General features: G+C 42.0%; 1 protein-coding gene across 1 annotated transcript in view; it reads right to left on the minus strand.

Annotated features, from left to right (window-relative positions):
- Nucleotides 1–26818, minus strand: part of AFF3 (ALF transcription elongation factor 3) — a 492261-nt gene that overhangs the window by 41546 nt on the left and 423897 nt on the right. The window contains exons 10-11 of the mRNA XM_032765391.2: nucleotides 11396–11561; nucleotides 648–1688 (exon numbers count right to left, since the gene is read on the minus strand). Of these exons, the coding sequence (XP_032621282.1) occupies nucleotides 648–1688; nucleotides 11396–11561 (1207 nt within the window). The remainder of the gene's footprint in view (nucleotides 1–647; nucleotides 1689–11395; nucleotides 11562–26818) is intronic.

Consider the following 26818-nt stretch of genomic DNA (forward strand, 5'->3'; position numbering starts at 1 on the left):
GAAAAGTTGTCAGCCCAAACGGATCATGAATTTACATAAATTAAGCTCCCGCTCATGTCAGCAGAATAGCTGTATGCAGAGCATTTTCAGCATTGGGCCTTTTGTTAACATCTTGAGATGACATAGATGCTATCTCTACCCCCTTCTCCCAGACACTCATAATGAAGACATGATATTTGGCTTTGATTACACAGTTGCATACACTTCATTGCCTGATTTAGGCATCACCTTCAGATGTCCATGTTTTGAAAAATACCCACTAATAAAGGTTACTATTTTCATGAGGAGGGAATGACAAGGTGTCAACTGAAAATGCACTATGGACTATGGCATCTTTGACCTCTGTTGGCTAGAAGTTTTATCTTTGCTTGTCAATGTTTTTTTCCCTCCTGTTCCTTGAATGACTGTTGTTGGTTCAAAGCCACACGCAGCAGGGGAGTGAATGGTGATGAAACATTGCTTCAAAAATTTGAATTCAAATAGGATATTATTGTTAAATGCATGATACGTACACATATTATATTGTTTGGGTAAACAGATCATACACAAGAAATAGATGATTAGATAGATTAAATGATAGATTAGATAGGAAGACACAAAATATGCCATGCAACATTCCAAAACCAAAGAAACTCCATACAGCTTACCTTGCGTTTCCTTCTAGATTTTGGCATAGTCTTTTCTGCTGGTGGGTAAGTATAATTATTCTGCTGAAGGCTGGCTTCTTCTTTTGGTCCAGTGCTCATTGCCAGTGGCTCCTCTGGTAAACACTCTGGAATTCTGGACAAAAGAGTCAAATCAATTTTGACCCACAGTGATTTTACCTCATCACTGTCTTTCAGAGGAGACAGGAGCTCGTTCCTGCCAAAAGGAACTAGAGTATAAAACTGTTCCTCCAGCTCCCTTGCTATATCATTACTAGTCTTGGCATTAATGGAGCCAAAGGCACTGCAGCTGCTGTTAGTTTTGTTGGTGTTACTGCTCACAATGTCCTTCAACCTCTGATCACTCCCACCTGAAGCAGAGGCCACAGTTTGAGATTTGGGCAGAAGATATTCTTCTTGTTCGGAATCTGAAGCTGAATCTGAGGAAGACGATGAAGACGAAGACTCTGTCTCGATAAATTCCTTGGATTTGGGTGCAGTTTTGCTTGGCCCTCTGGTACGTCTCTTTTCACATGCAGCGACAGAGCGGGGCTCTTTTCTGTGCCCAGTTCTGTTGTTGCAGGCCCTGGCTTTAGGTGGTTCACAGATGTTATTTTCCAAAAATACTTGGCTCAAAGCGAGATCCTCAGATGTATGGCAGTTCAAGGCATCCCCACCAGAGGTCCTCTCTGCTCTTCTTGGCTGTTTTTTACAAGTTGTCCTTCTCTGAGGGCCACTGTCTCCAGAAACAGCAGCAGCCGTAGGAGGTGATTTCTGCTTCCCTCCTTTATTTCCTGGTGCTTTATTAGCAGTTCTAGGCCTCAACTCCTCTTTGCTGGGGTTCTTAATTTCCTTGTCTCTAAGTTCAGTTTGGCAAATAGCTGGTATTTTCTCACACTCCTGTCCTTCATCCTTTATGCTGCTGTAATACTGATTGCCCTCCAGTCCATGGTTATCATTTTGGTTAAGAATAGATGTTTTGTGAGGATTAACTTTATTTAGCCATTTATCCAACTGCCACTTGTTTGATGATGGCTGCTCAGGCTGAAAGCAAATCAAACAGTGTTTAATAAATCTCCAGCTGTGAGGGACACCACAGTCTGTATTTGTATAGGTTCTCTATATGTTCAGAGTGAAAATGACTAACTTGTAGGGCCTGTACTGTGTTTTTTTAACCGTGACCATGCTGTTCTCATTGGACAAGCTAAGAGTTCAGCTCCTGGAATTAACCCTTCACCTGGTACCTTGGGCTATGAAAGAAGCATCTCCACGAGGGTGGTGGGATCAAAGAAAAAAAAGAATGATGCGAAAGGTGAAAAAGACAGTTAGACAGTGTACAGTTAGCGCTTTGTTTAAGTTTACTGTCTTTATTAGGGGACCCAGTCATGGAGTTGAATAATATTCCTCTGCTATTAACAGGGGCATTGACTTTAGGAGCAGAACGGAATGACTAAAGTGCAGGCTGTTAGAGATGGGGTGTGCTGTAGAAGTGATGTTTTCAGTTTTGAATGAGGTTGGGAAGGAGGACAGCTACTGTGATTCATACTTCTTAAAAGGTGATTCACGCAGTGCGCTATTGACATCCATTTTCCTTTACTGGGAAATGCTTCCAACTTTCCAAATAAAAGAAAATATAATGGTGATAGAAAGACAGGAAAAAAAGGGCTAAAACTAAGGCTACAGAATGAAGAATAGGGAGGAAAAAAGAGAGATGTATTTTGTATCTTATAACATTGCTAGTAAAGACAAGAATATTTAGATACTACAAGGGAGTTTTAATTGCATTATTTAACTAACTTTATAAGTACTGCTGCTTTCTCCTCCTGGTACACAGACACTAGAATCATGCAAGATCACGCAAACATTTTTGTGTGTGGAGATATTGTCAGTTACTCTTTTTACATTTATTGTATAGGTGTTAATTTTTCTCCTCATTTGTGTCATAACACGATCCAGTTTTAAGAGTGCATCTAAAGTACAATGGTGTTTGGACAGTGAAGAAGTGTGATAATTATTATTTCAAATGCAGCTATGGCTAAGACAATAATGCCCAAGTGCTTCTTAGTACCTCTTGCAACCAGTAATTTGAATGAAATGAAACAAGTGGTGATGGAATAAGAATGCAAGGCAAAAAATGACACAATGGAGCAAAATAATACCTTCAATTATACCACTAAAACCCCACTGAAGATGAGGTTTGGATAGGGTCTCACTAATATATGAACCACCTTTTGTGGCTGTAGTCATAAAAAGCTAAATTTCTGACCCCACTGAAATCAATGGGAAAATCTCCCAAAGTCCTCAGTGGGACCAGAATTTGCCTTAATATTCCATTAAATTTGAAATAAATAATCACCATGCATGCTATGCAGCTGACATGAAAACCATCACTGGGTTAAATTCTGCCCTCAGTTATACCATGAAGAATTTTACTCTTGTTGTCTAATTTTTCTCATGAGTGAACAACCTATGGTAAAGGTTCACAGGGAAATATCATGCCAACTTTGTACTGTCCCACTGATGTCCCACTCAATCTTCTGAATGCAACTGGTCATCCACAAATTTTGTATGTGGCTGCACTTATGATCCCCTCCTCCAGTTTTAGATATTGTCATTCTCTAAAACTCTGTTTCTCACAATTCATACTTCAGAGACAAAATTACATCATCCGAAAACAATGAGGAACAGCTGAGTGATGTGATTTTACAATATGGTGCTTCCCAGTAGCGGTACTTCCACTGTCTACCACTCTGCCACCAATGTACATGTCCCCTAAATAGTAGTGCCTCAGGCAAAATTCCTCTAGTACAAACCGTGTTGGCAACTGTCCCAATTTTATCACAAGTCTCATGATATTTAGTACTTTTCTGAAAGCTCCAGCTCCTGGAATCATTGGTTAGGTAAGTAATCCCATCTTTCATTTTTTTGAAAAAAAACTCTTGTAAATGTGAACCCTAAAAACAAAAGGTAAATAAAAAGATCTTAAATAAAAATCTCTCATGATTTGCAAGCCAATCTGATGATTCTGGTGGCTTGACATGATTTTTGAATGTTTGCAGTTAGCACCAATGAAGTCAATATACAATATATCCAACTGAAAAGCTTCGCAGTTGAAAAATCATATACAAGAACCTGCTTTCACTAAGGCAGACTGTTTCGCAATGGGATGTGATAATGAGTGGTAGGGTGAAATTGGCAAAAATGTTTGCAAAATTTTACTGGAAACTTTTCATCATTCATATTGTACCCCCTAGAAATTTCAATTATTTGTGGGAGGTGGGGAAAGAACCCGGCTCACACTTGATCCACTGGATTACAGTGACCCCTGAGCAAATCATAAGGCATCCAACTTATATCACCTCTGTTCCCCACTTTGCACTGGCCAGCACAGCATTAGTCAGGGGAATATTCTGCTCTCTTTAGAAAGGTGTAGGTGTCTACACTCCCCCCACTGCACTGGGGAGTTTTTAATTGTATGAAATCTATGATGACCCGGATGACCAGGTTCAACAGAAACACTGGTCTATCTTCTGCCTAAGTCGGGTAGATCAAAGTGGCTACCTCACAAAAGATGATTGACAATTGTCTGACAACCAAAATCAGACAAAAAGAGAAGAGAGAAAAGGTCGGGGTTTGTAGCATTGGATCACAAACCTTTCCTACTTTAAATTACTCATTCCTCTGCTAGGCTCCTTTGGGGAAACCAGAAGGATTTGACACACCTGCTCAGAAACACGGAGTCTCTAGAACTCAGATCTGTTGGTGTCTACAAAGTACAGCTGGAGGCATAAGAGCCGTAGATCCAAGGGAAGCCTCCAATGCATGTTCTCCGGAAGGGATGGGGGTGGGAGGCAAGCTCTGTGAAAACTATGGTGTCTCCTGCACTTACTATTGGAAAGAGGGACTTAGAATCTAGGCAGCATAGTAGGCCCTATGCAGCATGGTGCTCTTTTCTTTTAAGAAGTGAAGCCACTCTCTATTTTGTTCTTATTTATCATTCGCATGACCATACTGTTTATTGAGAAGCCCCTATTGAGATCAGGGGTCCTCTTGTGCTAGACACTATCCATACACATAATGAGAGATGGTCCCTGCTCTGATGAGTTTTGCCATTGACTACAATGAAACCAGGGTTTCAGTCCTGGAACCCGAGAGAGTTTGCCTAACAAAGTCAGATGTGTGGAAGCTAAAAACCAATGAGTCCCACTACCAAAAGTAAAGAACATGTCCAAAGTTAATTTGGTGGCAAATCTCATCTCTAACTCTCAGTATGACAACCAGAAAATACAACTGGGGCTTCTCTAGGGGCTTGTGGAAGCTGAAAACTGTTTGAAAAACAAAACAGTCAAAAAGGAGAAAAGATGCAAAAAGAGTTAAATTTAACAGGGAAACAAATCTGGGGAAGGGACAGGTGCCTAATGACCTTTTAGTCAATCTACCTAGCTATATACACTCTTTTTATTTACTTACTAGAAAGGCTCTGTGTATGCTATGAGCGAGGGGTGTGATTCTCAGCTTGTATACACATGCTGGCACTAGCTCACTAAAAGCTAGTGTGAGTATAAACAGTAGTGTAGCTGCAGTAGCACAGGCAGTGGTGGCAAGGCTTAGCCAGGCTAAGGACATATCCATAGGTTTCAGGTGGGTTCATAGTCGGTGCTGCTGCTCCCTGTGGTACTGCAGCTACACCACTATTTATACTCATGCTAGCTCAGAAAAGAGCTAGCACCGCTATGTGTACGTGAGCTGGGAATCACACCCGTAGCTTGTGCTGTAGATGTAGCAGAAGAGAAGTGGGTCAATGACACTGATATATAAGATCAGAGGGAATACCAAGAATATACAGGGAGTTCCTCAGCCAACAGTGCCCAAAACCACCATGTTCATTGCAGGGTCAGTATGTTGTATCCTGCTGATGTGGGGATGGCAGAGCCCTGCAAATCTTGTTAGCTTTGACAGCTTCTGGCCAGGGCCTAAGATCCAATATTACCTTCTGGCATGATAATTTCTCAGAAAAACACTTATGGGTACACTTGAAAAGAAGAAAACTGGTGTATGTTAGTCAGTACACAGAAGCAGAATGGGACATTTAGTCTTGAACGCCTTTCAAAGTGCCTGTGCCTGGTTCAGTACAAGGCAGGACAGAGAAATCCATGTCTTTTGTGTTGTCACTAGAGTCAGCTGTGCTGTAGCAGCCACTGTCTCTGTCCCATGCAGCTGCTTTGCCAATTCTCCCCCAACCGATGCTTCATAGCAGCAGATCATGCGACAATGATAAAGGCTCACAGAAAGAATCAGGTTTTCTTCTAACATGAACAAGGAGTGTTAGTAGAACTGTATTATCCCTAATGCTACTGCAAACCTTCTCAGCCCCTATTCCTACTTACAGATTTAAAGAGTCAGGTTACATAGGTTCACACTGCACAGTGGGAATTGGAGGAGGCTCAGAGAGGAGGCTGCATTAACACTCTCTCTCCCTGCTTAAATTTCCAGTGACAGGGGAGGGATGAAAAACAGAGAATGCTTTCCAAGGGGTGAGTGTGGTAGGAGGTAAAGGGGGAAATCTATGGTGGAGGGGTGGGAGGCACCACTGAAAGTGAGATGCCTGGGAAGCAGGAAGATCCACCAGGAGTGGGGATAAGCAGGGCCACCCAGATGATTCAGGGGGCCTGGGGTCTTCAGCGGTGGGGGGACCCCGCCGGCGAATTGCTGCCAAAGACCTGGCACTTCGGCGGCAGGTCCTGGGGCGGAAGGACTCTCCGCTGCAGGTCTCTGGGGCACTTTGGCAGTGGGTCCTGGAGCGGAAGGACCCCCTGCTGTGGAATTGCCACCGAAGACCTGGAGTGGAAGAGCTCCGGGGGCCGGGCCCTGCGAGAGTGTCATAAAGCATAAGTCCCAATTCTGAACCTTAGCGTCCAAAATGTGGATGCCTGCATGAACCCTCAAAGCTTAATTACCAGCTTCGATCTGATAGCGCTGCCACCAGCCAGAAATTCCAGTGTCTGACTCACTCTGGTCTCCCCAAAACCTTCCCTGGGGAACCCCAAGACTCAGATGCCCTGAGTCTCACAACAAAGGGAAATAACTCCCTTCCCTTCCCCCTCTTTACCTCCTCCCAGATCTTCCCGCCCTGGGTACACTAGAAGATTACCCTGCTTCAATTCCTTGAAACACAAACACCGAGAGATCAAGTGTCTCTCCCCTTCACCCAGAGTCCCTGCAAATGCAAGCTTTGTAACTCTAACACAAAGAGATTTTCTCTTCCCCCCTGTCTTCTTCCTCCCACCAATTCCCTGGTGAGCTGCAGACTCAATCTCCTTGAGCCCCAACTAAGAAAAAATCCAACAAGTTATAAAAAGAAAGACTTTATATTAAAAGATCAAGTAACAGACATAAAAATGTCTCTGTTTATCCAAGGTGACACTATACAGGGCATTGCAGGGCTTATTAAAAAATGAAAAACAAAATGAATAAACAGCTTATGTTTCAAAAGAAAGCTCACATTTAAACTTCCAGCAAATTACCATATCATGTAAATACAAAAACAATATTTAAAACCGTTTGTTTATACCTTGTACTTACAACTGGGAAAACAGAAAGAATAGGAGAAGCCTGGAAAGATGTACAGCTCACTCTCAGCAAGCCAGCGAGAGCAACAGACGATGAAGATCAAAGAACACACACCCAAAAATTCCCTCCCTGAGCTTTGAAAAATCCGGTTTCCTGATTGGTCCTCTGGTCAGGTGTTTGGTTCCCTTTGTTAACCCTTTACAGGTAAAAGAAGCATTAACCCTTAGCTACCTGTTTATGACAGGGGGCCCCGGAGAGAGTGAAGGACCATGCTCCAGGGGCCCCAAAAAACTCTCGTGGGGGCCCCTGTGGGGCCCGGGGCAAATCGCCCCACCCCCCTCTGGGCAGCCCTGGGGATAAGAAGGGAGTGGGTGTCGGAGGGCTGGAGTGATAACTGGAAACTACACGCTAGTAGCTTAAAACCTCAACTAAATGGCACCAGGGCACCTGCCCTAACCTCCCCAAAACAGCCAACCAGCCAATTACAATTGTCTCTCCTACACCACACCCCCCCCAATCTATTACTCCTGCAGTCTTCTAACCAATTCCTTCCCTACAGAGACCACCATACTAATTTATTGGAGGCAAGCACAACAGTGCCAGAATCCTAGAATTTGGAGAGTAGGGAGTTTAGCCCTTTCAAGAGACTTCAGATCCAGTTATCCCTCACCATACCAAACCCAAATTGTCATTGGGATGAACAGACCTCACTCAAGGATGCCACACATAGCATCAGTCCTTCAGCTAGGCACATGACGTCAATCTCTCTATCAGCACCCTCATTCATGGCTTCCATAGAGAGAGAGGATAGCAGCCTCGACTTCTGGATGATGAGCGCATGTTTGGCAGTCTACAAAACTAACCTGTAAGAGGATCGCTTTGATCCTGCCTCTGTCTTAGTCCACAAATTATGCAGAGACCCTTTTGCTGGTTCAACACCCTGTGGAGTATATTTACAGTTGCATCCTACCGCCCTCACAGCATACGTAAGACCTTTCCCAGGCAGAGGAGAGCAATGTCTATCTCCGTCTTACTGCCCGCTTCCCCCCTGTGCTCTTCTTTCCTGTGCCTATTTGTGGGCTCTTGGCTAAAGGTTTAATTGGCCTTTCTGCCCTGCCCCGCCCACAAATTAGGCACAGCCTTGCATAGTCAGCTCCAATCTGCTTTGCCTGATTGGGGCTGCTGTGAAGAGGGCTGACTCAGGCCTTTGTACCTAGCACTCCATTACATAGCCCCACTCACAATTTGATACTAGATGACACCTCTGAACTGACCTGCATCACTGAAACCTGGTTGGACGCTACCTCTGACCCTATTCTACCTCACTTACTCCACACACAAAGATCCCAAAATGAGCTAGAAAAATAAAAGAGGAGGTGGAGCAGCAATCCTCTTTCCCTCTAAATGCAGAAGATGCCCCACCCCCAAAATAAAAACTTTTGAATATGAGCCTATGATCTTTGAGGTGAGGGGAAAAAAAGAGCCGAAGACGACTTGTAGTCTACAGATCTCCATATGAAATCCCTATCATATGGACTAATAGACCTGATGGTCAGATGGAATGACCAGGTTCATCATTCTTGGAGAGATCCCTTCTACGTACACACTGACAACGACACACTAGCAGCCGATTTTTTGTCCTATAGAAAAATTATAGGTTTCACACAGGCAGACTCTGCAGCTGCACACACAGGCTGATACATGCTGGACCTGATATAGCAGTGGACATTGAGGACATCACAAATGTCCTGCTCTGCTGGATCAACCACCACCTCATTCAGGTCAAAGTCATGGCCTTCCCCAGAACTACTGCAGCTTTACAATCTGAGCATGGCCTCGAAAGCCACATCATATGCTCTAATGACAAGGGACCAACAATCTGGTAGAACAGTACAGTCACCTGATGACCACAACTATCTATAACTTCAACCCACGGATTTTGAGAGGATGTGTGAAAAATACTTTGGGAGAGCCTGTTCCTCCAAGTCCACATAATCTCTGGTCCTGATTAACATCCTTTCTGCCCAGCATCATGAAAACTCTAGCCCAACTTGGTCATTAACTTCCCTCCTCCTATGTTCTGTACCTGAAGAAAAGAGAATTAACTATTTTCAATTCCATGCCATACAGACACAGACTCACACACACTTCCATTTTGGCTTGGTGAGTGTCCACCATGCTGTATTTTCCCTTCACACCAATTCTTTCTTCTCCATTTCCCCACATTTCCCCACACAGGTCACCGGTCTTTTCCCCTGTTTCTTCCTCCTTTGCCCCCTGCTGGCCTACGACCCCCTTCTCCTTTTCTTGCCTCCTCCCTCCCAATTTGTAGGTGTGTGGAGACTCAATATGGAAGGAAAAGATTGAGGCATAAAGGCAAATGTCCGCAGTGGGGAATGGAGAAAGAGGATAGAATCTGCAGGGAAAGGGTGAGAACTTGAGTGGGAGGAGACCAACAGGGAGAGGAGGAAATAGGACAGTAACGAGAGGGAGAGCGGCAAGGAGAGCCCAGGAATGTAGAAAAAGAGGAAAGAAAAGCTAAGACCAGAGGAACAGATTTGGGGGAGGGGAAAGGAGAAATGAGAAATTAACTGAAAGTTAATCTGAAAAATGCTGAGAGAAGGCAAGAAAATTGATGAGTAAAGAAAGAACAACAAAAACAAGGGCGACACGCTACAGTATGCTCTTGGGACTTTTGTATTTGGTGCCAAGATGTTACATAACACACATACCGTGTTTTTTATTTTTATAATAAGGGAATGTAATTCTTTATGATGAGGAGAGATTGTGAGACACGGTTGTCATGATCCTGTGTTGTATGGTAAAGGGGAATTACCTGTCTGGAGCTGGGGTATGTTTACAGTCTTGATGCTGGATTTTTGAATACTTTTACATATATTTGTGTGTCTATGTGTGTGGGGGTCCGGGGAATATGTAAGCTTATTTGCAGCCTTAAGAGGTTATCCAGCCAAGCCTCCTGCATGGAGGCCAGAGCAAGTATATCTAAACCATTCCTGACTGGTGTTTGTCTAACCTGCTCTTAAAAACCTCCAATGATGGGATTCTACAGCCTCCCCTGGAAGCCCATTCCAGTGCTTCACCATCCTTAGTGTTAGAAAGCTTTGCCTAGTAGCTATTTAAATCTCCCTTGTTGCAGATTTAGACAATGACTTCTTGTTCCACCTTCAGTGGACATGAGGAACAATTGATCACCGTCCTCTCTGTAACAGCCTGCAACATATTTAAAGACTGTTATCAGATCTCCCCCCACTGTTCTTTTCTCAAGACTAAACATGCCTTGTTTTCTAACCTTCCCTTAGGTTTTCTAAACCTTTTATCAGGTTTTTTTTTTTGCTTTTCTCTGGACTCTCTCCAGTTTGTACACATCTTTCCTGAAGTGTGGTACGCAGAACTGGACACAGAACGCCAGTTGAGACCCCACCAGTGCCGAGTAGAGAGGCACGATTACTACATGCCAGGTAACACATCCCAGAATATTACCTTTTTTTGCAACTGCATCACACTCTTAGCTCATATTCAGTTTGTGATCTTCTATAGCCGTCACATACTTTTTCAGAAGAACTACACCCTAGCTAGTTATTCCCCATTTTGTAGTTGTGATTTGCTCTTTCCTTTCCAACTGCAGTACTTTGCACATATCCTATTGAATCTCATCTCGTTGATTTTAGACCAGTGCTCCAATTTGTCAAGGTCACTTTGAATTCTAACTCCATCCCCCTAAATGCTTGGAACCCCTCCCAGCATGGTGTCATCCACAAATTTTATAAGCATACTCTTGACTCTATTATCCAAGTCATTAATAAAAATATTGAATACTACCAGACCCATGACAGACCCCTGTGGGATCTCAATAGATACGTTCTCCCAGTTTGACAGTGAAACATCGATAACTACTCTGAATACAGTCTTTAAATCAGTTATGCATCCACCTTATAGTAATTCAATCTAGACCACGTTTTCCTAGTTTGCATATCTTTTTGTGTTTGCTCTTGTTGAGGAATGTAGTTCAGAATGGGCAGGGGATCCCTGGGCCTCCCCCATTCCTGTTTTTCTTTTTTGGCCTTCCCACAGCCTCTCTATGTTTTCTTGGCTAGCTAAGGGCCTGAGTGGTTATAATATCTCAGCTGCCACCCTGAATCATAAAGCACAGGAGTCCTTACCTCTGGGCTGGAGTAATGAGAGGGCTTGCTGCCGTCACTCTCACTGGAACTGCTTTCACTCTCTGAGTCAGATTCGGAACTGCTCTCGGATTCACTGGAGCTGCTGCTACTTGACCTCTTGCTGGAGAGTCCCGAGGTTCTGCTACTGGGCTGCGGCACGACAGTGCTGCCAGCCCCACGCACAACCCACCAAGGGGGAAAGAAAAACAAACAAACAACATAAAACAAACAAAAAAATAACAGTTCCACTTTCTGCTATTTTTAGGGGGCCTAGCTCACAGCTGTCTGAATACTGGCAACCTGGGCTTTGCTGCTTTTAAAAATAAGTGGTCAGAGGGGTTGAAAATAACGTTCTTTTAATGGGAAAAATACCCAAGTTGAATGTTCGTTCCATACTCATATGCCATTAGCAGCTCTTCATTCTATGAGAAAAGAATCATAGTTTCATTTCCAGTTGCCTTTTCCATATTTAACAGACGTTTTAAGAGTACATGTCAAGTCAGACCGTTTAAAATGATCAAATTTTAGAAAAAATGGAATATAGAAAACAGTCTCATCAGTAGCCCAGAGGGGACAGGAGCAAGATGGCAAAAATTAAGAGTTAGTAAACTGGCATGTACTCCATAGTACTTGACACTGGTCAACTAAAAAAAAAACCCATAGAGTAATGTCTCTTTGGAGCTTTCTGCTGACACCACTCGTTTGTATTCTTTCCATGTATTAGTTAAATAGAGATGATTTAGTTAGCTATATGCACAGCTATATTTACACAGATCTCTGCTAGATTTAAGGCTCTGATCCTGCAAACACTTAAGTATATGCTTAAACACATGAGTAGTCAATAGGATGACTTACATTCTTAAACGTTAAGCACGTCCGTATGTTTTTGCAGGATTGGGTCATTAAATTATGGAGCCACAGACAACAGGAAAATATATTCTTTTCACAGGTTACTAATTGACCACACATATTAAAGTATCAGACAGCCATAAACATCTGAGATGGAAATGACCTACGTATTAAGTCATCCAACCCATTCCCCAGGCAATGGCAGCTTCCCTGCAGTACATTTTCTAGTGATTTGTCCAGCTTGCTTTTACGTGACTCATTTGAACGGAGCTTTCACTTCATCTCATGGCAAACTACTCTGCAGCCTAACAGATCTCACTGCAATAAGTTTTTCCTACTATTCAGTCTAAATTTGTCCTCCTAACTTATTGTTGCTGTTTATTATTTAAACTCATTACTCATAGTGATCACCTTAAACCATTCTCCTCCCCCCTTGGTATTTAGACACTTCAAATATTTGTAGACTGTTATTCTGTCCCCTTGCAGCCATCTCTCAGCCAAGTTATACATATATAGCTTCTCTGATCTGTCCTCATAAGTCAATACTACCTACAAGTGCTGGATCAGTTTTATGGCTCTTTTCTGAATTCTTTCCAATTTGTCTGCATCCTTCTGATAAGGGGAAGCCCAAAACTGAACACAGTATTGCAGCTGTGTTCTCACCACAGCCACATAAAGAGGGACCATTTCCTTGTTGTTCCTTGATGCACTCCTCCTGCATATGTAGAGCTAAATTACACTGACTTTTTGGCTGTAATATCATATTTGAAACTCATGTAGTTTGCTGCCCATTAATACACTTATATCGCTTTCAGAATTACTGCTTCCAGGATTCTCTCACCGAATAAGGGCATTTTGGATGATTTCCCTCCACAGATATTAGCTTGCATTTTTTTCAAACTGAATCTCATTTTGTTATTTACTGCCCATGTTTCCAGATGCCTTTGATTTATTTCTCTGCCCTCACTGGTGTCTGCAGCAATTCCTAATTTAGTGTCAAATGCAAACTGAATTAAATGGCTGTTCACTTCCTCTTCCAGACCATTAATACGGATGTTAAATGAGCCCAAGCAAAACACCCTGGTACCCCAGTAATCATATTCTCCCAGATCAGAACACCACTGTTTATCATTACCCTTACTTACATCCTTCAATCCATAGTTGGTCTTACCATAGTCTCCTTATCCAAACTAATATGAATGAATTTTGAGAGATATTTTGTCTCAAATAATTAATTACAATTCAAATATACTACATAGAGTGCTCTTTTATCCACTAATTCCATCCAGAAAGCAAGGATCTGATACCTGAGCCAATCTTTTGAGACAAGAAATTTATGGATAAGATTCTTTCCTAAATTGAGACAGGCCACCCAGAGGATTCAGGAGGCCTGGGGCAAAGCAATTTTGGAGGCCCCTTCCATAAAAAAAGTTACAATGCTATAGAATACTATATTCTCATGGGGGCTCCTGCAGGGTCCGGGGCAAATTGCCTCACTTGCTTCCCTCCTCTGGGCAGCCCTGAATTGAGATCTACTCAGTGTAGGAAAGGCAGTCAGAGAGCCAGTTATAGCTTCCTGATTCTCTGCTCTGTGGCGATCCTGGTCCCTGCCCCAGCAGGCTGCTCTCACTTAGGCCAGCTGTTAAGATCCACAAAGGACCATCTGCCTGATATGAACTGGCGTAGCAGCACTGTACCCACGTTCCCTTCTACCCCTAATATGTCCCCTTCCTACAGTGTTTAATTTGTAATGAAAAAGGCACCGGGGCTCAAGCATAGGTGCCGGGGTTCAAGTCATTTTTTTACTTTCATAACTGACGTGGCAAGCCCAGAGGTGCTGGGGCTATGAACCGCTTGGCCCTGGCAAGTCCTGGCACAAATTAAGCACGGCCTTCCTGCCTCTTGGCGTGTCCCCTACCCAGGACCGGGCATAGGAGCTGGTTCCATTGGCTTCATGATAACTGAGCCTCCCTGCACTGGGAGAATTCTCATCTCAGTATCTAGCCCCTTTGTACAGCTTGGGGGCAGAAAGGAACCAGACCACATAGGAAATCTGGCCCTGTGTGTTTTGATTAAAACAATAAATAAAATGTAGTGAATGATGCGAGAACAGCTGGAATTTATTTACATTTGTCAAAGAATTCCAATCAGGGATCCTCTTTCAGAGGCAGAAATTTTACACTAACAGAGGCCCATATCACTTAGATAGTCTAGTGCAGCAGAGACTAGTAAAGGAGAATATACAATCCCTTTTCTGTGCTAAGGTGTTTATTATCATGTCCAGATGTACCCAGACACAGTGAGTGCCTTTAAAAACTCACCAGTTGTTGCTTTTACTATTATTTGTAATATCTCCTTGTTTAATTGGTTAAATGTGAGAAACACAAAATTTTCAGGGCACCCATTTGTAGAGCGGTGATAAGAGACACATAGATACTTGAAATAATAAGCCTGACTAGAAAAGGACTCCTGAAGTTTGTTCACTACTTTGGGACCAAACAGTAGTGTGCACATGTGATAGGTGCAGTAAATCAGAGATGGGCATTTCTTACTTTCTTTACTTACAGTAATAGATTCCAGTTACTAGCCTTGCTAATGAAATGGTGAGAACAAAGTAAGTCACAATGTGACAATTCTTTCAGGAAATGTGAAAAGACAAGTGCTTTTTCTGACGGAGTGGTTTAGAGAGCCAGTGTTCTGAGAGTGTTCTACTTTAATGGATTCTTAGTCCTTCTCAGAAAATCATTGTCAGCGTCTGCCTGACAAGTTTCTTCAACATCACAGAACATCTGCACATTTATGTCCTGCCTCTGGTGGTTGTGGTTTTAATTTCTAGCCCATCATTTTTGTTTGGCATTGATTAAAGCATTCAGAATTCCTAGACAGGGGATGAGGGATAAAAAGCAGTAATATTTCTTTCTTGTTGTGACATGAAATGTTTTTTCTAGACTGTTGAATAGAAATCATTACTACAGCCATACGTATCAAATATAACTCTTGAACTCTTCACAAACATCTGGAAATCTATATTTGCAGCTCTAATGGTAGTCAATATGCTAAAAAAAAAAACCTACACAAATGTTTTTCTATTTCAGTTGATACTGTGATAATCTCCTATCCCCCTACCATCTTCAGGCCTGTGAATGTTACATATTTTTGAAAAGTGTTCACTGGACTTTGGTAGTTCAGTATAAAAACACTTGCGTGTTTCTTTTTACTTTCTTTTTAAAAACCATCGACCATGGATATGGTTTAATGAATGCTATTTTGAACTTCTCTTGTTTAAGCATGCTAGACCATGCAGTCAAAATAAAACATAGACATGCATTTTAATCCTTGTGGCAAACAACATATACAACAGCATATGATTTAAGACTTAGAGTCAATTATTGCATGTTGGAAATGGTATTTTTATTTTAAGCAACTAAACAAACATATGGGTAGTAACCAACCGTACAAAGCCCTGTGATGAGAATACCCATTCTGATTGGCCTAAGAGAGCAAGACATTATTCTACAGAGGGTGCCAAAAGCTCAGCAAGGTACTTAGGCTACATCTACACTATGAGCTAGAAGTGTGTTTCCCAGGTCGAGTAGACATACTCACACTAGCTCTCATCTGAGCTAGCACACTAAAAATAGCAGTGTAGCTGTGGTAGCACAGGCTGTGGCTAACAGCCCCACATACATACCCAAGGGTTGAGGAGGGTTTGTACTCAAGGCAGCTAGCATGGTGCTGCCACTGCCTGTGCTACTGTGGTTATGCTACTATTTTTAGCACACTAGCTCAGATAAGAGCTAGTGCGTGTGTACATGAGCTAGGAACCTCACCCCTACCTCATAGCCTTATATGTAAAAACAAAATCTTAAACCTAGCTTACACTGATGCATAGGCAGTGCAGACAACTACATACCACTGACCATTAATAATAGTCATGCTGCTGTATTCTGCATCAGCAATATGTGATTCTGAGACAGAAGAACATCGAATTCATTGCAGTAATCCAGCTCAGGGTAACAAAGACATGCATCATGGATATCAGGTCAGGATGCCAAAGAAAGCAGTGCAGTCCGGCAATAATATTAAATTGATTCAAAGGAAATAAAGCAGCTCTGACTACTGCTGACCCTCTAGAGCCTGTGTCACCAGTGCCTTGCATTTTGGTAGCATTTTATCCCCACTTTGAAGAGCTACAAATGATAACCAAGATTGCAAGAGAGTGGAGAATCAGGCACCTGAACGTCAGTGTTAGACCCTGATTAAGGATCATTGCAAGGCTACATGACAGATTGACCCTCTGAAGCATCTTCCCATCAAAGACTGTGAAGGCTAGGAAAATGTGCACTCTTCACGCTTTCAACCCCAACAGATCTGTATAATTTCATTTCCCTAAAAGGTTTAAATTTATCCAGATTTTTGCTTGCAGCTTGCTGTTTTGCTCTGTAAGACAGTCCCTTTGACACTACATAGTATATTAATTTCCATGTCTGGAAATTGAAAAAATATAACTGGTGTCATCTGCATAGCAGTGATCATCTAAACTATTCTTGTTTTAAATCTGACTCATATACAAAGCAGCATGAAAAGTATCACAGCCAGAGCAGACCCAACGGAAACTCCACAAGCGTTCCAGCCACTAGATGCTACCATGATGAGCGCCAGAGAAATGGCTCTACAAAAAAAATAGAAATAAATACATGAAAAGTGACAAGTAGAATTCTCAAGAGACTGAGACTAACCAATGGGGTATGACCAATATGCAGTTTATTACATACTGTCATAATACTATAATTAAACTGCCATAGCCAACCTGTTCTTCAGCTGGTTCAACTTATTTGATGACCCAACATGCCAAAGGACGCTGATGGATCTTAAAACACCAAGAAGGATAGGACACTTCTATCCATTATGGTTTGCACATCATTAATGACCCTGAATGGGGCAGGCTGCAATTTAGCTTACAGATCATTACCTTCAAGATGTGCCACAATGTTTTCTAGGATCTTGGCCAAATATTTCAGGTAAGAAATCAGCCTTGAATTTCACTGTAAAATTGGATAGAGCAAGATCTTCTTTAATGTTCAACACTGCCACAACCTTTAAGCCAGCAAAAGAGTGATAATTTGTTTAATAGAAGAGGCATGTTGAGATAAATGATGTCAGAGGGAACATTCTGGCCCATGTATATTTTCAGGAGTCTCTGTGGGAAAAAAAAACACACACACTGGAACAAGCAGTGAGAAGAGCTGCCTTTGCTAAACAAATGACACTGCTGGGGATCAGGTCAGTTTTGAGAAGTAAATGTGTTACCAGGAAAAGAAGTTGCTCTGGGTCTGAGAATATCAAAGATGTGGGAAATAGCCTGGAGAGGAAGTAAAGAGATTTCAAATGTTCCAAGGGTCCAGAAAATCTTGGAGAAGATTAAAAATCAAGAAAAATATGCCAGACAAGAGTTTCAGTAAGAAAACAACACTTTGATACAGAAGGCCAGATCCTCCGCTAGTGTAAATTGACATAGCTCTGTTGACTTCAATTAAGTTACATCCATTTTCACCAGCTGAAGATCTGGCCCAGAATATGTAATGTTTCCGACTCTGTGATAAAATGTGCCCCTAACTTTAAAGAAAATCTGCTTCCAGAGTAATTTCTTCCCCGCCCCCCGCAACCCCAGATACATGCTTCTATAGTACAGTAGCATTCTTCCCAGTCCTTAAAACCAATTAGGGGCCATTACAGCACATGGTTCGCTCCTTCTTTGTGAGGAGCAAATTCTGCATGGTAGTTCCTCAAAGTACAAACTGACAGCTTTGTGCCAAAATTTGTATCATTATCATTAATGCCTGGCACTAAAGATAGTGAGAGTCTCCCACGCATGCAGTTGGGAATTTCTTAGTGCTGATAATTAGCAATGAATCACAGAGACAGGCAGCAATGGAAGTGCCCCCTTCTTGCTAGCATCCACATGTATCTTTCAAATACCCTTCAGTGACTATCTATTTAAAACTTGCTCATCTCTTTGTGCTTCAGGATTGGGCCATTACACTGCTGTAATATAATTTCTTCAAATACTGGTTCTAGAAGGCAGTAGAATACAAAGGAACAGTATTGGAATGCTAGCCTATCAGCATCCCTGATGGAAACTTTATTCAGTGCTCCCATCTGCGGATCACCAACTGTCTCCAGGTTTTAATATATGAAAAATGGCTTTGTGGCTAAAGCACGAAACTGAGAGTCAGGAACCCTCTATTCTAATTTCAGCTCTTCCATGGACTACCAGAGTGATCCTGATCTGGCTAATTGACTTCTCTGTGCCTCTGTTTCATCATCTTCAAAATGGGGACAATAATATTTACCTGTATTACAGTGTATTATGAGGTTTAATTCATTATTGTTTACAAAATACTTTGATATCTTCAGATGGAAAGTAGTACAGAAAGAAGGTATTATTATTACATAGTCAGCAAATAATTTACCTGCTGATACATCCTGTGGTAACATTAATGACTGATTTTAGGTATCTAAGTAATTCATTTTCAGAAATGCTATTTGTTCTTAAAAAATGGTTTACTAAAGACAAAGTGGGTAGCCCTGACATGGCCTCCTATTTGGGACTGAATACGCAAAGCAGATCTAATCACTTCCCTTTCTTCAGCAGAACTGTTCCCATGAGTCTATTAATATCTTTGGGAAACAGAGAAATGTTTTCATACTTCATTCATATAATGGATGAGATCTGGAATGGGAGTCATGATGAGTGAGAGTCCTGGAGGTTGTTTGGCTTGTCACAATACATAATGCTTCTGTAAAAGTATTGCATTAGCTTAGCAATGCCACCCTAGCACAGTGAAGCTACTAAAGTACAGCTGCCAAAAACAGAGTTCAGAGACTCCACCTATATTTTAACACTGTCCTTGGGAGTTGTTTAAATAGATTCTGCTGAAAAAACTATTATCTAATAATGCAAACTTATGGTAAATCAGCTTTTCTTATAGAATCAGGTTTGTAGCATTTATGATGCTTGTAACTGCTAGAATATTAATTCCCCAAACCAAAGTAAACTGAAAATAATATTTTAAAAAAATCTCTCAAAATCACAGAAAAGAAGGAAATTCAATCTAATCTTTTTAGGGCCCTCTTATATGGTTTGATCGTTACTAGAAGCAGCAGTGTGAAATGACAGCTCCCACTGTGAAAGGACATTGTAAGAATTAGAAAAATACTGAAGAAGCCAGCCAAAATAAGTACCCTCTTGCCAAAAAAGAAAACAAAAATTAATAATGGCATCATTAGTATCAATAGTTCTATCAGACAGAGTGTATGCCTGGGTGTGAGAGATGAAAGGGTGCTAAAAACCTGCAGTTGCATTAACTTGGGATGAAGTGATTAGTCAGCAGGCTGACAGCTATGCTGGGCACCTGGTGCCAGATTCCAGTGTATGCTTTCGTCAGCTGCCAAGTGTTTGCTGGTCTCACCAGATAAATGGAGCATCAGCAGTGTTTTATTTGACCTGCTCACAAGAAAAATAAAGCAACTCTGACTTCCTCGGTGTGTTTGTCATTGACCTTGCATCAGCTGAATGTAAGCAGCAAGATTCCCTGGTCCAGGAAAGTTACCTCTTTACAGAATGGGCCTTCAAATGTCTTTTCAATGGTAATAACTAGTCTCCTAAAAGCAGTAAATGCTATAACATGGAAAGAAAAAACTAGAGTCCACATTTCACATGCACTTCTCTGGATTAATGGGCCGAGGACTTACAAAAGGCTTTGAAACCACACAGAGATACTCTATCAACTCCAGTTATCCTCCCTTTATCAGAATAAATCTGGGAACCATTTCCAAAGAGATTTTTCTGAGGGTGAAGGAGAATGGGTTACACGTGAAAGAAGTTGTGAAGAAAACTCAACCAAAAATAACATAGTACTGCATATCGGCTCCCTATGACTTGAGGATTTTGATGGCTTTTGTTATTTCTCCTTCATCTATTCCCCACAGACTGTCTTTTCTTTTTCCTCCTCATTAATCTGCTCTTGTACACAGTTAGGAACCTTATATCTGAGAATCTTTAGTAGTGGTCTAGCCCAGCCTCACATGCTGGGAGGAAAGCAGGCATGGTGCCTTTGAATCAGAGATCTAATACCGTAGCTAGGATATACTCTCCAAATCTTTGATGTGCTTTATGTGAGGATCCTCTTTCATTGTGACTAATGTGCTATCAAACCAAGCAGACTGCAGTGGCATCATCACTCAAAGTGCTCTTTTTTCCTTCTCCAGCAAGCAGACAAAAAGGGATGTCCTGGCTCAGATCAGCCTTGTTGCTCATCACTTGTGTGGCCTCCTCACAAGGTCTCAGGATAGAAAAAGAATTTTCTTTGTAGCCCATCATACATTGATAGTATTTTAAAGTATTTTCAGGCTTTATATTACTCTGCCATTTTTGTTTAAACCAGTTCAACTTCATGCTGCTTGGCACCCACAGAGCTGGCAAGGTGGGTTGGACTACATACAATGACCATTGTGCTTTTTCATGTTTAATGGGCAAAGGGGAGAGAGAGTGGAGAGGGTCAATTAATCAATTAATTTGCTATACAGCTTTAAAAATTTTACTGCATATGAAAGCCAGAGTGTAACCAATTTTTCCCCCTCCCAGTATCTCCTGGGCAGTGGGTGAGAAACCTAGGTCCATCATGCCACGGGGGCAAAAGACCATCACACCTATGAGCACTTGTAGATGTAATGTGTCTAGTGTTCGCAGTAGTGATCAGTTATATTTTTCATATCAAACAGTATCAAAGCTTTGGGCACTTTTCTACGGCTCTTGGAGTCCTTGTAGTAAAAAAAAAAAAAAAAAAAAAAGAGTTCTGGGAGTTTGCTGCTTTCAGACTCCACATTCCATGTGTTCCTCAACCCTCACCTTCTGCCTAACAAGGCCAGCAAGATTGTACCCTTTAAGGAGATTCTAGTTTCACCAGAATGAGGCGCTGCATGTGCCATCCTCCATGCAATTACCTCCCACCTCCTGGAGAGTTATAAGGTCATCTGTCCATCTGAGATCAGACTACTAAGGCTCACAGAAGGTAAGCATGAGTGGAGTCAGGGTATCTATTTCCCTACCAGGCTAAAAGCCACTCATGTAATTTGGGTGACTTGGCTGATCAGTCAGAGATAGAAGAAATGGCTCAGCTATGAATAAGAGGTTGTGGAGCTCAACATGGATTCCTCTTGGTCAGCAGAAAAAATGAAGTACAGTAATAGAGATCCAAGTCCTTCCACCTAGAGGAAAATTCCAAAGTTTAGAGTCCTGTTAGGGAAACATTGCTTTAAAGAATATTCTTTACATGTGGGACCGCAGGGGAAGAGAAGGGGAAGTGAGGTCTCTTCCCCCTAAGACAAGGAAGAAATAAAGGAACAACAGTAGGGCAGAAAGGAAGGCCTTACACCAGTCAGGGGAATGGAGAACCGTAATTTTCTAAAAGAGATAAGAGAGAGAGAACGCGAATGAGTCACTAGGAATGAGTTGCAGGGTGTTGTATGAAGACAATAGCAACCAAGCTTTGTGAGCAAACAAACTAGACTGATTCCTAAAGCAGGAGATATATCGTCTGGGAAGGATCAGAGAACACTGCTAAAAAGAACACCATTTAGTCAGGCAGAGCTGTGGCCGATTAAGGAATAGCAATAACACTGTCTAGTGGTCAGGTCCTGTTAGGATTGGCCACTATGGAAGATACTGTACCATGTGATAAATGTGGTACAAAACTGTAGATAGAGCAGTGTTCTCAAACTGGGATCACCGCTTGCATAGGGAAAGCCCCTGGCAGGCCAGGCCAGTTTGTTTACCTGCCCTGTCCGCAGGTCCGGCCGATCACGGCTCCCACGGGCCATGGTTCACCGCTGCAGGCCAATGGGAGCTGCTGGAAGCAGCGGCCAGTAAGTCCCTCAGCCCGCGTCACTTCCAGCAGCCCCCATTGGCCTGGAGCAGCGAACCGTGGACAGTGGGAGCCGTGATCACCTGGACCTGCGGACGGGGCAGGTAAACAAACCGGCCCAGCCTGCCAGGGGCTTTCCCTACACAAGCGGCGACCCCAGTTTGAGAAACACTGAGATAGAGATACAGACTAGATAGCTAGGGAGTCTGAATTCTGAACTGAAAGATCAAATCACCAGGAAAAAGGGCCAAGAGGTATATGAACTAAATGCCAGTAAATGATGGCAAATGATGACAGAATGGTTTGCTCAGGGCATTTTGTGAAACAAGGGGGTGAGCTAGACTAGGACAGCCCCTAGCTATCAGCCTGAGCAAGTGTAATTTCAGCATGGGAATTTACAAGCAGTAAGAGCATGTGGTGGGAGGAACAGTGACAGCAGGAAGTGGAAGAAGTAGGCATGAAATCTGGGAAAGACAGCATAGGAACAAGAGAAATAATGAAGGTCACAGGATCCAGAGAGCTGCTCATGGCACAGAGACTGCAGTAGAGTTAAGATAAGACTGCAAAACTGAGAGACGGACTGTTGCCCATGTGGATACACTGAAACTTTGTAATCAGAATTTCATGTACATTGGCGGCATTACATTGAAGAATCGTCACTAGACTATACTGTACAATAGACTCTGGCAGGTCTATACTATCGCTTAAGTTGATGTAACTTACGTCGCTCAGGGGTATGAAAAAGACACCCTTGGAGCAATGCAAGTTACAGCAACCTAAGTGTTGTCCACACTGACGCTATGGTGGCAGGAGACGCTCTCCCACTGACACAGCTACCACCTCTCAGCTCCCGCTGACATAGCTACCACTTCTCACCTCTTGAACAGATGCATTACAGAGGCACAGCTGCATCGGTGCAGCTGCACAAGTGTCACACTTCTAGTGTAGACCTGCTTGGTAAGATGCGGGGATCTCTAATCCAGTTCAAGAGTTTGAAAGTGAGGAAAGCACCATTTCAGCTGTTCTGAATGGTTGTGTTTTATACTTCTGCTTAAGGTGTGAGACCAGTTATATAAATGAATGCGTTTGGGGAAATAAACTGCTATTCAGGAAAAAGATTAGAATGGAGTATTGTTCTTATGGACCTCTTGAAGCTATAACTTGTATCTGATAAAAGAAAATAGAATTCCTGGATATTCCTTATTCAGTTGAGCTACTTGATTAAATGGAAGAGGGCGGGGCTTGTTTTACATATAAGCAGTGGGAACTGTATGACTAGGTATATGAAAAGTCTGTAGTTTTTAACAAAGTCAGAAGTTTATATTGTCAGAAAAATAACATAAGGAACACTTTAAGAGAGTAGACCTCAGGAGTCCTTTTCACTGAAGTGATTTATGATACTCACTTCTAATAAAAAAATCACTTTCCCACTGTCTTAAAAACTTCTGTATAATTTATTTTGTTGTATAAGTGTTAATGTCAAATACAGGGCTCCATTCAAGCTGTACTAATAGTAGGGACTCACTCTCAATGATTAGCCTCAATTGGGAAAAAAGCAGGTGCAAGAATTTGAGGTCACTTTTGCACTTATCACTCAGAATCCTATCAACTGTATTTTGCTGTCCTTCCAAATGTCCTATCAGGAGAAGTTTGTCCCACATTCTGGGCAATTTGCCAGGGTGTTATCTTGCCTATCAAACTCCCTTCCCAAAATAGTCAATATGGATGTGATGCAAATCAGGAAATGGGCAATTTTTGCTTCCCCGTGTGACTTTTTTTTAACAGCTATGTTCAACATTACTGCACAATCACTGGACTGCAACCACAGAGGCATCCTTCACACTCTTTTTGCTTTGGCACACTGGCAACTTGTGTCAGAGTATTATTAACAAGCCCAACCCCATGTTTGACAATCTAAAATAATGAATTTCTTATCACTTCCAAACACTGTGTTGCAGTGTGTCACACTACCACAATTCAGCCTTTGGCTTTTAAATCAACAGGGCTGTGCAAATGGCTCTGTCCGGCAAGGTCAGTCTCTATGCTCTGAAAGTCCAAATACAGATGAACTTGTGCAGATAAAATTACTTACTACTGAAACAGCTGTTCGAGTGGGTGTAATACATTTAAATACGTGATGAACTTTTTCAGGTTTTACTGATTCTTAGTATTGCTGCTGCCAGCTTTTGTGTTACTCTTTAACTCAAGCCATATTCTGTTGGCTCCCAAAGGACTTTCTTAGCCTGTCTGCTCTAGTCTATATGCTGTCTTGAAATTTACAAGTATCTGAGGGGTAGTCTGTTAGTCAGGATCTGTAAAAAGCAACAAAGAGTCCTGTGGCACCTTATAGACTAATGGATGTATTGCAGCGTAAGCTTTCGTGGGTGAATACCCACTTCGTCAGACACAAGTGGGTATTGTCCCACGAAAGCTCATGCTCCAATACGTCTGTTAGTCTATAAGGTGCCACAGGACTCTTTGTCACTTGAAATTTACAGTAGCTCTTGAGAGGGAGCTTAATGTAAGTAGCTCTGCTCTGCATAAAGAACTATAAAAAGAGGTTCTAAGTTCTACTGCTTGCCCGGGTACATCATTTCCTATGCAGAACACCATTATGTTTTCTGTTAGCCTGCTCTGGATCAAAAAGTTCTCTCTCAGATGTTGCAAAAAATTATAAATGCTCAGACAAATACATAGTTTTCTATCACCACAGAAGGCATTAGACAGACCGGGGAACAGCCAAAGAGAGCAACTAATAAAGCCCAGAACAGCAGTGAAGAGAAGGTTAAAAGCTAATCATTTTGAAATTGCCTGCAGCCCTTAAAATGTTCTTCAAATCATTTCCCTATTTGAGTAAGCACAAGCTATTTTTCTGCCATGTGCATAACGATTATAGTGTGTTTTGAAAAAGAGCTGCATGTGAGTGTTCATTTGCATCTCACACCCCAAGAAACTCAAAAAACAATACAGGAAGAAATGTTCATAAAATGCAGTTGAGGAATATTTGCATGCGGGTTGGTTTTAGGATTTCAGGGGCCTGACACTTGGGGAAGATCCCAAATCCAAATTCCACAGGGCTAGATTCTGACACTTTTATTTCGGTTTAGTAGCTCACTCCACAACTTTAATGGAAGTACCTATGGAGTAATGTAATACTGAGTGAGGGGATTGAAATCCAGCCCATTGTGATACAGCATCATCATGTTCTGATGCCGGAAGTAATATTTCAGAATACATGGTAACCCTCAACTATAGCCCTAGCCGTACCTTCCACAGTCATGGTGCCTAAAGCTGGCCTCATTATAACAGAGAACAATAACCAGCAATGATTTACTGTGATAAATATAAATAGATTAAATCTATAATAGGAAACAATGACACTTCATATTTCAAAGAATAAAGTAAGGTCCAAATGCGAATTGAATCACTTTTTATATGTTGTCCATAGAAAACAGCGTGGAAGGTTTGTTCATACATGTACAGAATGAGTGGGGAGGGAGAAATAAGCTACAAAGCGATGAGTATAACTTTTATTTACTTTATTAATCCAGAGTGATACTGATGTGTCTGGACACAGTGGCTCCCTGACTGGACCCTTACATCCTTTGTTTTTATGAAAGGTGCTACCCAAAAGAAGGAAAATAGCACTAGAACTGTATGACATTTTAATAAACATTTTAGTCTTAAACCATGCTGTGTTTTGGTGTAGTTGCCCCAGTACTAGACATATCCTTGAGTAAGTCATACTGTGTCTCATATGTTTTGCTATTCCTTAACAGCCAGGCATATTTTTAAGTTTCTTATAATACTAGGAACTCACGTGTATCTTACTTAGTCTGTTCTTCAGGCTAACCTTTTTCACGGTATGGGAAGTTTGTTTTCCCTGCCTCTCCCTGAGAGCAATGGACAGGGGTGAGGGTAGTCCAACAAAGATGCTTCTCCCTCACAATGTCCACAAGAAGTTGCTGGCCTCTTCCCCATGCAATTTAACAATCACAAAGGCATCTTTGACTTTCTGGAACTCTTATCACAGGCCCAGTACCTCTAACAGCATCCTCCTAGTTACTGCTTTGGTAATGTCTTGCATGCTATCGGACATGCAGTGCAACGTAGTGTATATTCCTATATCAAACAGAATTTAAATTTAGCAGCAGGATTCAGAGAGAGGCTATTAAAGGCATTGAAGCCTACATCTACTGCTGCTGCTAGGATGGAGGGAAGCGGGCTGCCCAACTGTGAGAATGTATATACTGGCTCTTTCAAAGAGTAGTAGATACCCAGATAACAAGAAATACAGTAAAAGTCAAAAAACTCTAAACAATACAATTAATAACCTTTTCATGGGTGGAGGGAACACTTCCTATGGTCCTACACTGTGATTAAGAAGGACCCTGATGTGTTAATGGGTCTCAGGTTTTCTGTCTAGCTCACAGGTGTCTAACATCAAGCCCACATGCTGTGTTTGTATGATCCACAAGGCATATTCAGAGTCTGCAGCATCTACCTTTTAAAAAGAAACGAAACTAAGTTTCTTAGCCCTCACAGCTGCAAAAATAGCCTTCAAAAATGAGCAAGTATAAACTGATACAGTGTTGTCGGCCGGAATCTGCAGACAGCCTGAGGCAATGAGATGTGTGAACTTCCCCAC

The sequence above is a fragment of the Chelonoidis abingdonii genome, chromosome 1, assembly GCF_003597395.2.
Source record: "Chelonoidis abingdonii isolate Lonesome George chromosome 1, CheloAbing_2.0, whole genome shotgun sequence".
Classification (NCBI taxonomy): Eukaryota; Metazoa; Chordata; order Testudines; family Testudinidae; genus Chelonoidis; species Chelonoidis abingdonii.